The sequence below is a fragment of the Pseudopodoces humilis genome, chromosome 4, assembly GCF_049639895.1.
Source record: "Pseudopodoces humilis isolate 2021_Gansu_Grassland_sample_001 chromosome 4, ASM4963989v1, whole genome shotgun sequence".
In the NCBI taxonomy this organism is placed as follows: Eukaryota; Metazoa; Chordata; class Aves; order Passeriformes; family Paridae; genus Pseudopodoces; species Pseudopodoces humilis.
The window spans coordinates 29,998,622-30,011,161 of record NC_142203.1 but is presented as its reverse complement, the minus strand read 5'-3'; the positions used below and the strand labels follow the sequence as shown (position 1 = coordinate 30,011,161).

The 12,540-nt window shown below is 39.1% G+C and overlaps 1 protein-coding gene across 1 annotated transcript in view; it reads left to right on the top strand.

The window, feature by feature from the left end:
• The window catches only part of DGKQ (diacylglycerol kinase theta), an 88,129-nt gene that overhangs the window by 67,786 nt on the left and 7,803 nt on the right, over positions 1-12,540 (top strand). Inside the window, exons 16-22 of the mRNA XM_005529979.3 lie at positions 447-598; positions 1,965-2,113; positions 2,698-2,879; positions 4,353-4,453; positions 8,496-8,642; positions 9,839-9,950; positions 11,471-11,623. Of these exons, the coding sequence (XP_005530036.2) occupies positions 447-598; positions 1,965-2,113; positions 2,698-2,879; positions 4,353-4,453; positions 8,496-8,642; positions 9,839-9,950; positions 11,471-11,623 (996 nt within the window). The remainder of the gene's footprint in view (positions 1-446; positions 599-1,964; positions 2,114-2,697; positions 2,880-4,352; positions 4,454-8,495; positions 8,643-9,838; positions 9,951-11,470; positions 11,624-12,540) is intronic.

The following is a 12,540-nucleotide window of genomic DNA, read 5'->3' as shown; positions in this document are numbered from 1 at the left end:
TAAATTGATGTGCATTCTAAGAAAACCACAAAACTAAAGATTTTTCAGTTGGTTTGGGGAGAAGTTCTCACTTTACAAGGAAACAGTTTTAATCATACAGACAATCAACTGTTTAATCAACAGTTTAATCATACATCTTATCCCTCACACTGTTCTTTGGCCTAGACTGTTTACTGAAAATGTGTAGGAAGGGCTAATTAAAATGACTTTGTTTCTAATGTTAGGCTCAAGTGTGTACTTGGAGTGGGTTAAGGAGCCTTCAATTCCTAGGGAAGCAAAATCAGCAGCTAACTTGTCTATTGGCTGGACATTGAATCTTTTTATTTTTAGAATCTGGATTTTTTTAGTAGGCATCAAGGAAGCATCAGGTAATAGTTCTGAGATGCAGTAATGATTTTCCTGCCTTTTCACGGCATTGACTAATCCTTTTTCTTGTTTGCTTTCAGGCTTCCAAGATACCACAGAATTGCTGCCCACTTCTTGTATTTGTGAATCCAAAAAGTGGTGGTCTCAAAGGTCGGGATCTGCTGTACAGTTTTAGAAAGCTGTTAAACCCACATCAAGTCTTTGAACTTACCAATGGGGGCCCACTGCCTGGGTAAGTCATCATGTTTTAATTTTTTTTTTTTTTAATTTACATTGTTTTATTATTCTCTAAAAGAGTAGACTAGATTCACTTATTTTGAAGATCTAAATTGCTTCTCTTCTGTGCCTGAAGACCAGGGCAGTGGATCATTTCTCTTTGACTGTTCTTACTGTGACAACATATTTGTGGAGTTCTCTAAAGAAAAGAAAATAGAGTAGTTCCTGATGTATATACTTCTGTCAAATATAGTAGAGTCTGGCCCTGGGAAAGTCATATGCACTTTACAGTAGCACATACTTAATAATGATTGAAGATAAATAGATTTTATATTTGAATTTTATTTGGATTTTATATTTGAATGGAGATTTCCTGATGAGGGTGGATTTTTGCTTTTATTTCTTCTGATGTTTCATGGGAACTACCAGGAAACTATAATAAAATTTTCTATTTTGACTCTTGAAACTTGGCCACAGTTAGCTGCAGAATTAACAGGGTCTGCCTGATCACAGCTGCAACATTTCTACAAGGAACAGAACATAATGTGCTTGTAGGAAGACAGGAGCTGATGACTTGGTTTAATGAACCCCACTTTGTTACAGCTTTATAAAACTGAAAGCGATGGTTGTAGCCTATTCCTTGTTCCTTCACTACTGCTTTAATAAAAAACTGGTCACGACAAGATCTTGAGATCAAAAGCTTTTTGGGAAAAATGCAGCTTATGTAGGAGACAAGATAAACAAGCTAAACTAATTTTTCTGTCAGAACTGTATAATTCTGTTGTCCTTTTAATGCATTTCAAGCTGCAGCTTAAGTAACCAGTTCGTTTTGTTTTGGCTTTGGAATCTTTCTGTAGCTTTATGGCAAAATACTCCCACTTGTTCAGTGTTTCTTGTGCAATGGGAAATAACAATTCTTTTGCATAATATATTGGTATGTAGGATGAAGAGCCACAAAAGGTAAGCATCACCAGGAAAACAATACTATGGAGAAGAAAATGTACTGTGATTCTTATGACTAAGTACAAAAACACCAGCAATAATCAACATCTCCTCTAGGATTTAGAAAGTTACAGATGTTCACATCAAAATTATGACTAGTTAGGTCTCTGTGCCCTTGCAAAAGGAAGTGATTAACCATTTAGTTCTGTCTGTGAAAAATCATAGAGGAATATGGTTTTCACTCTTTTTAAAATAATCTTTATCTACAACTTCATGTTTTTCCATTCACTTTGTTGAATTTGATCCAGAAACTGACGGTAAAGGGGCATGGGCAGAAATCCAATAATACTGTGTTATTTTAAATAGCATATGGGGACTTTGCATTTCCTATATTCCATTGTTAACTTTTCTTTTCCCCTGTGCTTCACTTCACAATGGAGGTTTCACACATTTTCCAAAGTCCCCTCCTTCCGAGTGCTGGTGTGTGGAGGTGACGGCACCGTTGGCTGGGTCCTTGGTGCACTCGAGGAGATCAGGCACAAGCTGGTGTGCTCAGAGCCCTCAGTTGCCATCTTACCTTTAGGAACAGGTGAGAATCACAGCAAGAACCACTCTTCTGCTGAGAACAGAAACCCTCTGGAAAGTTTTATCTCTATCTGTCTGACAGAGTACTCAGTTTTGCAGCTGACGTGCTGTGAGATTCAATTCTGGCTAGTGCTGGAGAGTAAACCAGTCTATCAGCTTTTCAAGGAAATGTCAGTCCTGCTTTCAGAAAAACACCATCAGGGAAAACAAGCAGCAGGAGTGTTGATGTGTGTGGGTCAGTGGGCAGGATTTGGGAGGGCAAAATATCCTCCTCCTTACAATTGCAGGTGCATCAGCCATTGCTGTAAGACAGCAAACTCAGTTGCACCCTGGTGTCTCAACTCCATAACAAACTTTTCCACCACTTTTTGTGGAAACACTCCTGTGTGTCTGTATGCAGTGGTTACCACGTGTGCAGACACAACACAGCTTAGATTTATTTTTCTTTCTGCTAGATAATTCTTCCTTCCAAACAAATTAATTCTGTGACTTGATTGGAGCACTGTAGTGCAGTGTGATTTGTAAAACAGGGCTGATGCACTGCTTGTGAAACACGGTCATGTTTTGGTGTTCTTCACTGTTGCCCAGGTAATGATTTGGGGAGGGTCTTGCGCTGGGGAGCTGGCTACAGTGGGGAGGACCCATACTCCATTTTGGTTTCTGTGGATGAGGCGGATGATGTTCTCATGGATCGCTGGACTATCCTTTTGGATGCAGAAGAGCCAGCTGAAGGTGCAGAAAATGGCATTGCGGAACCTGAGCCTCCCAAGGTGAGCTGAGAGCCATTTGGGTGTGATTCTTAGGGACTGTTGTTCTACTGAAAATCACAAAGAGGATGGGTATTAATGTAGTTTAATTTTTTCTTCTCATTTGTCTTTGTGCTTGGGCCTTACTGAGCTGTTTCCTAGTTAATACAGCATGCGTCTGGACCTGTTTCGGTTTTGGCAGGGCTAGTGGACTGCAGAACATGTTTTGTAGCTGTTTAGCAAAAAGCATCTGATAGAGGATTAATGAAAAGATTCACACGGCAATGACATTCCTATTTGCTTCAGCTGGGAAAGAAGTTATTTCTCAAATGAGAAAAGGCTTTGGAAGGAATTCCAAAACACTTTCCAAAACACTTGTAAACTGGAGTGTCAACCAAAAAGCACTCCCGTCCCCAAAAGGTACTCTCATCTTTCCTTTCACATTTTAAGAAATTACTAGGAGTTGCTAGCATATACAGGAAGTAAATCCTTCCATCATCTTACTACTACTCTGTGTCTGTATACATGCCATTTGTTATTTGCTTTTTTTTTTTTTGAGTGAAAGTCATTGTCACTTGGTTCATATGAGTTTGCTTCTGTTTGGGAAAATAAAAATTTTGTAGATATTGATGTTGATTGTGAATGATGATTTTGGAGCTGTATGTGAATCCTGGTTCTGTCTCTTTTCAGATTAAAGGAAGAAATTGGACCAGGGGCTTGCAAAAAAAGTAGGAAATCATAACAATGGTAGCAATTGTCCAAGATTTTAGTCTGGTCACTGAAAAATCTTAGGTATTATGAGTCAGTTGGAGGATTTAAGATGCTCAGGTTCCAGCTATTTTTCACTTGGTGGAGATGGGGGCTTTTTTTCCCGTGGTGCCTAATCTGCTTTAAGGTGAAGGATGGGAGACTAAGGCCTAGGATAAAAGAGCTATGGAATGAACTGGCATGCAGAGGAAGATTTAATGGAAGAAATAGTTGAAATCTGTAGAAACTTGAGACTGGCATATAGGGAGCTAGTTAAAACTGAGTAGGTGAAGTTCTTCATCTAGTGTAAGCTGGTCACATTCCAAAATAAGTGTGTCTTCCCAATGATGTAATATAAATCCATGGTTGATGCCAAAAATAATAGTGGCATTAGTGTTCATCAGCTTGTGAAGTTATTGCATAAAATTGCTTTGAGAGGTTGATTTGGTTTTATTTCTGCATTTGTTTTTATTTCTGCCTTATTATGCTTGTTACTTTTAATTAAGATTAAGTTTTGTATTTTCTGATACTTTGGAAATAATGGTTATGCATGTCAACAGTTGTTCATGTAGCTTTAATTTTAGTGCAGTGTTTCTGGAAAAGGTTTTCCAGAATCTGTCAAGATGCAAGTGACTTGGAAGAATCATCTGCAAGTCTTGCTTTTGTTGAAAAACCTTGGAACTTCTTCATTTTTCATTTAAAAATGAAAGCAGGAAATGATACCTTTTTTTTTTTTTTCCTTTTGGTCAGATTGTACAGATGAACAATTACTGTGGTCTTGGCATTGATGCAGAGTTGAGCTTGGATTTTCATCATGCTAGAGAAGAAGAACCAGGGAAATTTAATAGCAGGTAATCCTGGGGAAACCAGGTGTTAAAGGTCAATTCTGTGGTATTGTATTACCTCCAATTTACACTACAACTGATAATCTTAAATGCTACAGGTATCCAGTAATATTTATTGCTTTTGGCAGAGCTGGGACAAGGAGGAATTAAGCTAACCAGGAAGTCATAGACTGTGTTTTGTTGGTTTGCGTTTGGTTTGGGGTTTTTTTCCTCTACCAAGACAGAGCACCAAAGCAGTTTTTGGAAGCCATGCCATTTGTTATTCAGTATTCTTAGTTTGCCAATAAGTGCATTGTTGAGTTCAGTGAAATTTTGAGAGTGAAAATATCTCTTGCTCAATGCCTTTCGCAAGAGTGAGGGCAGTGCTGCTACATAAGCAATAAGCACCGTTCAAAAGTACCTCTGTACCTTTTCCAGTTTTACCTAGTGCTATTGCAACACCTGCCTGCTGTAAAAAACTCTCTGTATCTCAAGTGAGAGTGTTACTGAAAACGTGTTGACAGAGACCTTCGTTCTCTCTGGCATGCAGATCAACCAATAATGGGACTTTTTCTTCTTCCCATAATTACTGAAGTTGGTGAGCAAAAGAAATCACATCTGTGTAATTAATCAGTAATTCTTTGTAGAAACTGTTTTTGTTTGCTTCCCCTATGTTTGTGATTAAACACCTTCTAAATTGTCTCCTGGTTGCCAGAATTACAGCCAGTTACAACTATGCAGTGTTCAAACTGTAACTATTAGAAATATTCTCTGACCAGTTCTGAGCACAATGATGGGTAATCCAACCTATCTTGTAGTGTTCTATGTATTGTTACAGGCATTGCTCATGGTGCTTTCCTTAAAAACTAATAAAATTGTTGTTGTAAATATAGGTGGTTCCTGGTACCTAAGTTACTATTAGGCACTGGTTTGCATTTTCAATGCACTTGCCTGAAAGCATCACAGGTAGTAAAATCAGGCAAGAAGTTTGTGTGTAGTAGAGTCTGTTCTAGTAGGTGAAACTTTTCTATATGGACTTGTGCAGTTAATATAATGTACAAGTTATGTTCATTCTTACTTCAAAATATAGTCCATGTTTGCAAAGCTGCGGTGCTTCAAAAGATGCATCCTCTTCTTACTGCCAGTGCATTTAAGGGATACACTTTGACAGCTATTGCCCTGTGTGCTTTTCATCCCTGTCACTTCCCAGTGTGCAGCTTCCATAGTGCAGTGGACAATGTCTTGGTATCATTCTTGCAGGGTGACTTGAAAGACTTGTGGAAAAGAAGAGAATTTTTTTTTTCCAAATCTGAAAGGCTATATACTTCTGAAAAGGAAACATTAAATAATGAATGGATACTGAGGAACATTTCTGCAGAAACCAAAAGTTTGTGCTAACAGTGGTTGACACATGACATTTACCTTTGACTGTCTGTGAAAATGACTGCTAAAATAGTTGAGTTTATGATTCCTGATGATAAGCAAGTGCACACTCTTGTCAGTAATATTAGCCTTTTTTTTTTTTTTTAATTATTTCTAGTAAATTAACTAAAAATTATATCTACTTAATGCAAGATGCAGCAGTTCCTGGCAGGTGAACTGACTACTCTTGAGTGCAGAACAAGAAGTTTCGGGTTGTGGCAACATAAATTGCAGGTAGTACTTGGAAGGAATATGCTTTTCTGAAGCAAGACATTACAATGATAAATGTACCAAAAGCTGTGTGCTCTCTGGCCTCACTCAGTAGAGTCTCTTTACATGCTCTGGACATTTAGGTAGCAGCTCAAAAGGTAGTGATAACATCCCTGCAGGAATTCAATGCTGATCTTGCATTGTGAGGCAGATAAAAATAATAGTGTATATTGTGACAGTGGTGGTCTTTGCATCGATGAGGGCCAAACTGTATGAGTTGTTTTCACAGTGTAAAATTTTTTAATGATAGGGCATCTGCCTTCATTCATAGAATCACAGGGTGGGTCAGGTTGGAAGAGATTAGAGTGGGTCTTCTGGTCCAACCTCCCTGCTCAAACAGCACCATCCCGGAGCACTTGGCACGGGATTGCATTCCAGATGGCTCTTGAATATCTCCAGCAAGGGCAGACTCCACACCCTTTCTGGACAATCTATTCCAGTGCTCAGTTAGCCACACAGTAAAGAAATTCTTCCTCATGTTCAGGCTGAACTTCGGTGCATCAGTTTCTGCCCACTGCCTCTTGTACTTACTTGCTGCCTGGCTCCATCCTCTTGACACTTGTCCTTTCAGATACTTAGACAGGGTTTCCTCTCTTGAGGCTGAAGAGGCCCAACTCCCTCAGCCTTTCCTTGTTAAAGAGATGCTCTAGTACCTTAATCATCTTTGTTGCACTCTACTGCACCAGGAGCTCCATGTCTCTCTCTGTACTGAGGAGCCCAGAATGGGACACAAACTGAAGATGTACCTCACTGTGACTGAGCAGAAGGATCAGCTCCCTCAACCTGCAGGTGATGCTTTTCCTAATGCACCCGGGACCCCCAGGTCCTTCTTTGCAGAGCTGCTTTAGATCAGGTTGCTCCCATCCTGTGCTGGTTCATGGGATTATTTCTTCCTTGGTATAGGACTCTCCATTTGCTCTTTGCTGAGTTTCAGATAGTTTCTCTCTGCCCATCTCTCCAGACTCTCTGGTTTCTCTGGATGGCTGCAGAGCTGTCTGGTGTATCAGCCATTCCTCCCAGCTTTGTGTTGCCAGTGAACTTGCTGAGGAGGCATCTGGCTCTTCATCCAAGTCGCTCCCATGAGATCCTGGAGCAGTTTTTAGGATTACATACTACAGAAGAGACTACATCTTGTTTGTACCATCCAAAATGTCAGGAGATTGCTGTGGCTGGCTGTTTCCTAAATGCAAGGTTTGGGAGAATAAATAAATTGTGCAATATAATGCAAGTTTAGACTTATTTTACAGAGATTTACAACTGTTCTGCAGTTAGGGCACTGTGAAATATTCTTTCAGTTTCTGAAGGCTTCCTTCTTTGTGCAACAAAAATTAATACTTCTTGGGGATATTGCAAGTGTTGTGTTTCCTACTGATATTCCAGTATTTTTCAGTTGTATCCAAATTAGGCAAAACTTGTCTTAGCACAGACACATCTTGCATGGAGCAGAAGTGTATGTTAAATGGTGTTACATGAGGTACCTTTAATTTGCAACTATATTCAACTGTTAGGACATAGGACTAGTCATTCCCAATGTAATAATTTAAGATGACTGAAAAGTCTCTGTCTGAAGACTTGGCTGTAACCTGCCCTGGTTGTCTTTCCCACTTTATGGTATTTAGACATAATGCTAGAGAGATCTCGCAGAGTTGAATTCCAATGACACCCATGTACTAGTAGGGTCAAATAATGGAAATTCATGCTTTTTGTTTTAAGGTTGCCCTAAAGGCCATGTATCTAAAGGTTTCCATTATAGAAGAAAGTAGTCTGTGTGTTTAACTAGTTTTGTTTATATTATTCTTACAATATTTTGCCATTTCTAGGGATGCCATAAAAATCTTCATCTTTTTTATTCTAAAATTAGAGATGCTAGAGCTCTGTCACAAGTTGAGATTACTAAACCTGTTTTAAATTTCTGCAGCTAAGTATATTTCAAATTAGTTAGGAATGTGTAAAGCAAAGATTTTCAAATGTTTTTTTGCCGTAAGTATTATAGCATTGCATGAGAAAACAATTTAAAATGGGTCATGACGACCTCTAACTCTTAATCAAAAATGTAATCTTCCAGCCCAGGAGTTTACATCTCAAAGAGGCATTGTATTCAGGCAATGCTTCAAGAAGGGACAATTTTTCTGTAATAAAATTTCACAATCTGCACATGCCTCAACAGCAGAATCATCCCTTAAGTAAAGGTATGTAAAGTAGTAGTTCATGGTTTATGCTTTGTTTCTGCCATAAAGTTAGAAGAATTTGAAATGGGTTTTAATTGAAAAACTCTTTAAAAATACCTGCTAGAGGGCAGTAGTGGTACGTATACATACAGGGAAGAATGCTACACCTGGCCTTACCTTTTAGTTACAAGATGTTTGCCTGCTCCTAGGTTTCACAACAAGGGAGTTTACGTGAAAGTTGGGCTGCAGAAGATAAGTCACACTAGAAACCTTCACAAGGACATAAAGCTGCAAGTGGACCAGCACGAGGTGGAATTACCAAGTATAGAAGGACTCATTTTTATTAATATACCCAGGTAAAAAGAAAAGGAAGGATCCCTTGGGGATGCATGCTGGACTGTGCGTGTAGAATTGCAACTTGGTATTTGAGCATCAAATTTCAAGTGGTTAGGTATCAGGATCAAAGGCACTCGACCTGCACACATTTTCTGACATGCTAGGGACTGGGTACCTGAGCAGTTCCTGTGTCAAGTGTCAGGATTTCAAGTGTCAAGCACTGCCCAGGTCCTACAGGCAACTGGTCAGTATACAAGGAGTGTGTGATGCCACCTGGGTAGCCATGGAAAACCACAGTTCAGATACTTTTACAAGCCTGTGAGTGCTTCCTTGACACCTGCAGGGAGGTAGAGTAACTGTTGTGGAAGCTAAATCCACAGGAGATCTGGCTTCCTTAGATATGATGCTAATAGAGGTATCTTTTTTGTTGGCACAAAACCAGTAGGTAATTAGTCCTGCCACACTATTATTTTTTCAACTACCATCTTGTCTTAAACAACCTTTATCTCTCTGCATTTTGGTCTGAAAATGTTTTATTAAAAAACTTACTTTTACATCTATTTACATGTGCACATACATTGCACATGTACACACACGTACACAAATACACATTGCACATGAGAGCTGTGGAGAAGAAAAGATCTTAATTAAGTGATGAGTAGTTCATGTGCCAAAACAATAAGCAAGTGATTTGAGTGGGAAGGGTCAGAAGTTTAAATTGTCAGAAGCATTTCAGAGGACTGAAGTGCATGAATATTTGCTAACTACAAGTGCTTTTGGCCAGGTATAAGAATGAAATCTTGATAATTGTTTTAGCTTTAGTTTCTCTTCAGTAAGTTCCGTGAATGTTGTCAAGACCAGTAAGAGCTATGTTAAGTTCTTTAGTCTTGAAAATTAAGGATTAGTTTAGCTGTATTTCCCAGCAAACTAAAACTCTACAGAGTTACCTTCTTCCTATTTACATTTTTTCTTTTAAATGGAAACTATTTATTTCACTCCTTTTATGACTAAAATATCTGATAAAAATTCTTCCAGATTTTAGAAAAACAGTTCCTGCTTTTACAATGCAGGAAAACTGCTCCCTCCAGCTCATGGGGGAGCAGAGTGTGTAGCTTTTAGAGCCTGAGGAACCAGCCACCCTTAGCAGGGCACCAGGGAGCTTGCCTTGGGGCAGACCACAGGCCCACAGGTGGTCACTGGTGTGCTCTCCACACAGCTGGGGCTCTGGAGCTGACCTCTGGGGGTCTGAGAGTGACAACCGCTTTGAGAAACCACGCATCGATGACGGCCTGCTGGAAGTGGTTGGTGTGACTGGCGTTGTTCACATGGTGAGTTGGCATCCCAGTAAGCACAGGAGAAACATGCGTTTTATGGGACAGCCTTATTTCAGTAACAAACACTTCATTGCAAGTGCATGGTCCTAAAAATTAAGAGAACTTGTTAAAAAACCATGGGGAAATGCTTCATGACTTAACTAGACTTTGAACCAAGTAGAGAAACATACATGTGTGCTATATATATGTAATGATATACATATAGATAGATATAGATATTAAATACAAATATGTATGATGGAATGTACTAGCTTTCTCAGGTATCATGGTGCCCAAATGGTTCATGGGATGAAAGCAAGATTTTATTCTAATATTACAAAAACATGCACACTTCATCTAGTGTATTTGCAAAAAGTCTTGTCGTACCTCATCATAATCGTGGTGGAGATTCCATCAAGACAGGTTGCTTTATAATTATCTGCCACAGACTTTCCAACACCTGTGACTGAGAATTTGATACTTGCTGCTCTTGATTTGAATGGTACATCAAGCAGGTGGTATGCCGTTCTGCAAAGAATATTATGACTCAAGCAATTATTTTTTAATTCTTTCATGTATTACATATTTTTGCAATTCTCTGCTATTAGTAACACAGTCCTGTGGGATGGTAGGTTATTTTTGTCTTCATATCTTGCCACTATTTAAAAAAAAGTGCTTCTGAAAAAGTATATGTGGTCAGGTAGCTAGAGATAACTAATCCATAAAACCACCAATGGAAAGGTGGGTTCTTAAATTTTGTGGAGCTCAATCACTGCTGTTGGTCAACTTTATTTTGTAATTTGCATCTTCTAAAATACACTAAAGAGTTGTTTTGGTAGACATCCTTAAATCTTTTGTGAAAGTAGAAGCAGCTTTGGAGTATAAAAGTTAACAAACCTGTGCTTTCGGTTTGTGATATTAAGGTTTTTACTCCCATGTTTGGTTTCTTCACACATTCCCCAAGAGTATGTGTAGCAGTTAGGTTCACTTTGCTTCACTTCTGCAGTTAACTCTAAAAGTTAACTCAGCTATTAAGTTGTAGTTGAGTTTGTCTGTAACAAGTTCAGCATGTGCATTATGTATCTCTGTAGCTCTATGGAGCTGAGTTTGGAAAAACTCTCTCTGATTAATAAACTGCTTTTAGACTTTGGAATTTTACATATGCTGAAGGATGTGTGTATAATTAGGTGTTTTTAGAAGTATTTACTTCTACGTTATGGAGTGGGAAGCCAAAGTAAACAAGACCTCTGTGAGTGTATGCTCCCTGGCCAACCTTTGTGTACAAACAGCTTTGCTTTGGGAGTTGTTTTGCCTCCCGCAGTCTTCAGGGGTATCCAAGTTCTCCTTCCTAGACTAGCTGAAATAATTAATGCTGGGGCAGTAAAGGCATCCTAGTTTTGCCTAAGCAGTTATTTTAGCTAACACTTAAAATGTCAGGTGAGAATAAAATAATATCCACCTAGTTTAATTGCAGCTAGTATTTGTACTTATTGTTAGTTGGAGTGATTGATATCCTGGCTTTTCTTCCCTAACAGGGTCAAGTCCAAGGTGGTTTTCGATCAGGAATCCGCATAGCCCAAGGCTCATATTTCCGTGTAACACTTCTAAAGCCAATTCCAGTTCAAGTTGATGGAGAGCCCTGGATTCAGGCCCCTGGCCAGATTATAATTTCTGCTGCAGGACCAAAGGTACTGAGTCTAGGTTTCTCTTGGCAGTTTGACTTTGTTCCAGCACTGGATGTTATTGTATCATCTTGTTTGCCTGTGTTCTGATGCTTAATCATCCTAAAGAAGCTGTTTAGCACTGTGTGGTAACTGACACAGCAGTTTCTAAAGAGGATGGTTTGAAGGCTCTCTCCAGTGGCTCAGAGGAGACTCATGTTTAAAAAAATTGTCCCTGAGCCTAGTGTCTCAATTTTTCCTGTGTATTGGGATCTTCAGGCAGTGTTGCTTTTCTTGAAGCAGGGCAGTTATAAAGGACACAGTAGTAGTGCAGTGTGCAGGGTAGGAATCAGTCTGCTGGAGAAGGGAAGGTCTGTCAGACAGTAGTAGCAAAAGAGAAAAATAAATAAAAGAGGAGCAGGGTCCTTGAAAGAGAGGCTTGAGTAATCAGCGTCTGTTTTTTCTCAATTATCTCAATGTGTACGTAAAAGACAGAATCAGCTCCCTAATAATTTAACTTCTCTATTGACTTTGAAATTGTGAAATAAACGTTTTGCAGTGGGTGACTGTGGTGCGCATTTGCCGGCTGCCTTAAGGATGATTTTTCAACTCACAGACATTTGCTGCTATAGGCGAGCTCAGAGGACATGTAGCTGTACTGGGAGGGCTACCAGAATAATTGCCCTTGCTAACAAGAAATGAGTGAAAGAGAGGGTCATACCTCAAAGTTTCAGAATATGTTAAAACTTCATTCTTTCAATGAGAAGTGGGAAAGAAATGGAAAAAGAGAGAGAGAGAGAGAGGGAGCCTAACTTGTCCTTTAGTGAGACATATTTCTTCCTCTTTTAGCAGGTTACTGACTAGTTATCTCTATATATGGATATATATATATGTGAGTGTACAGGAATATATATACACACATATACATATACATAACATGTATA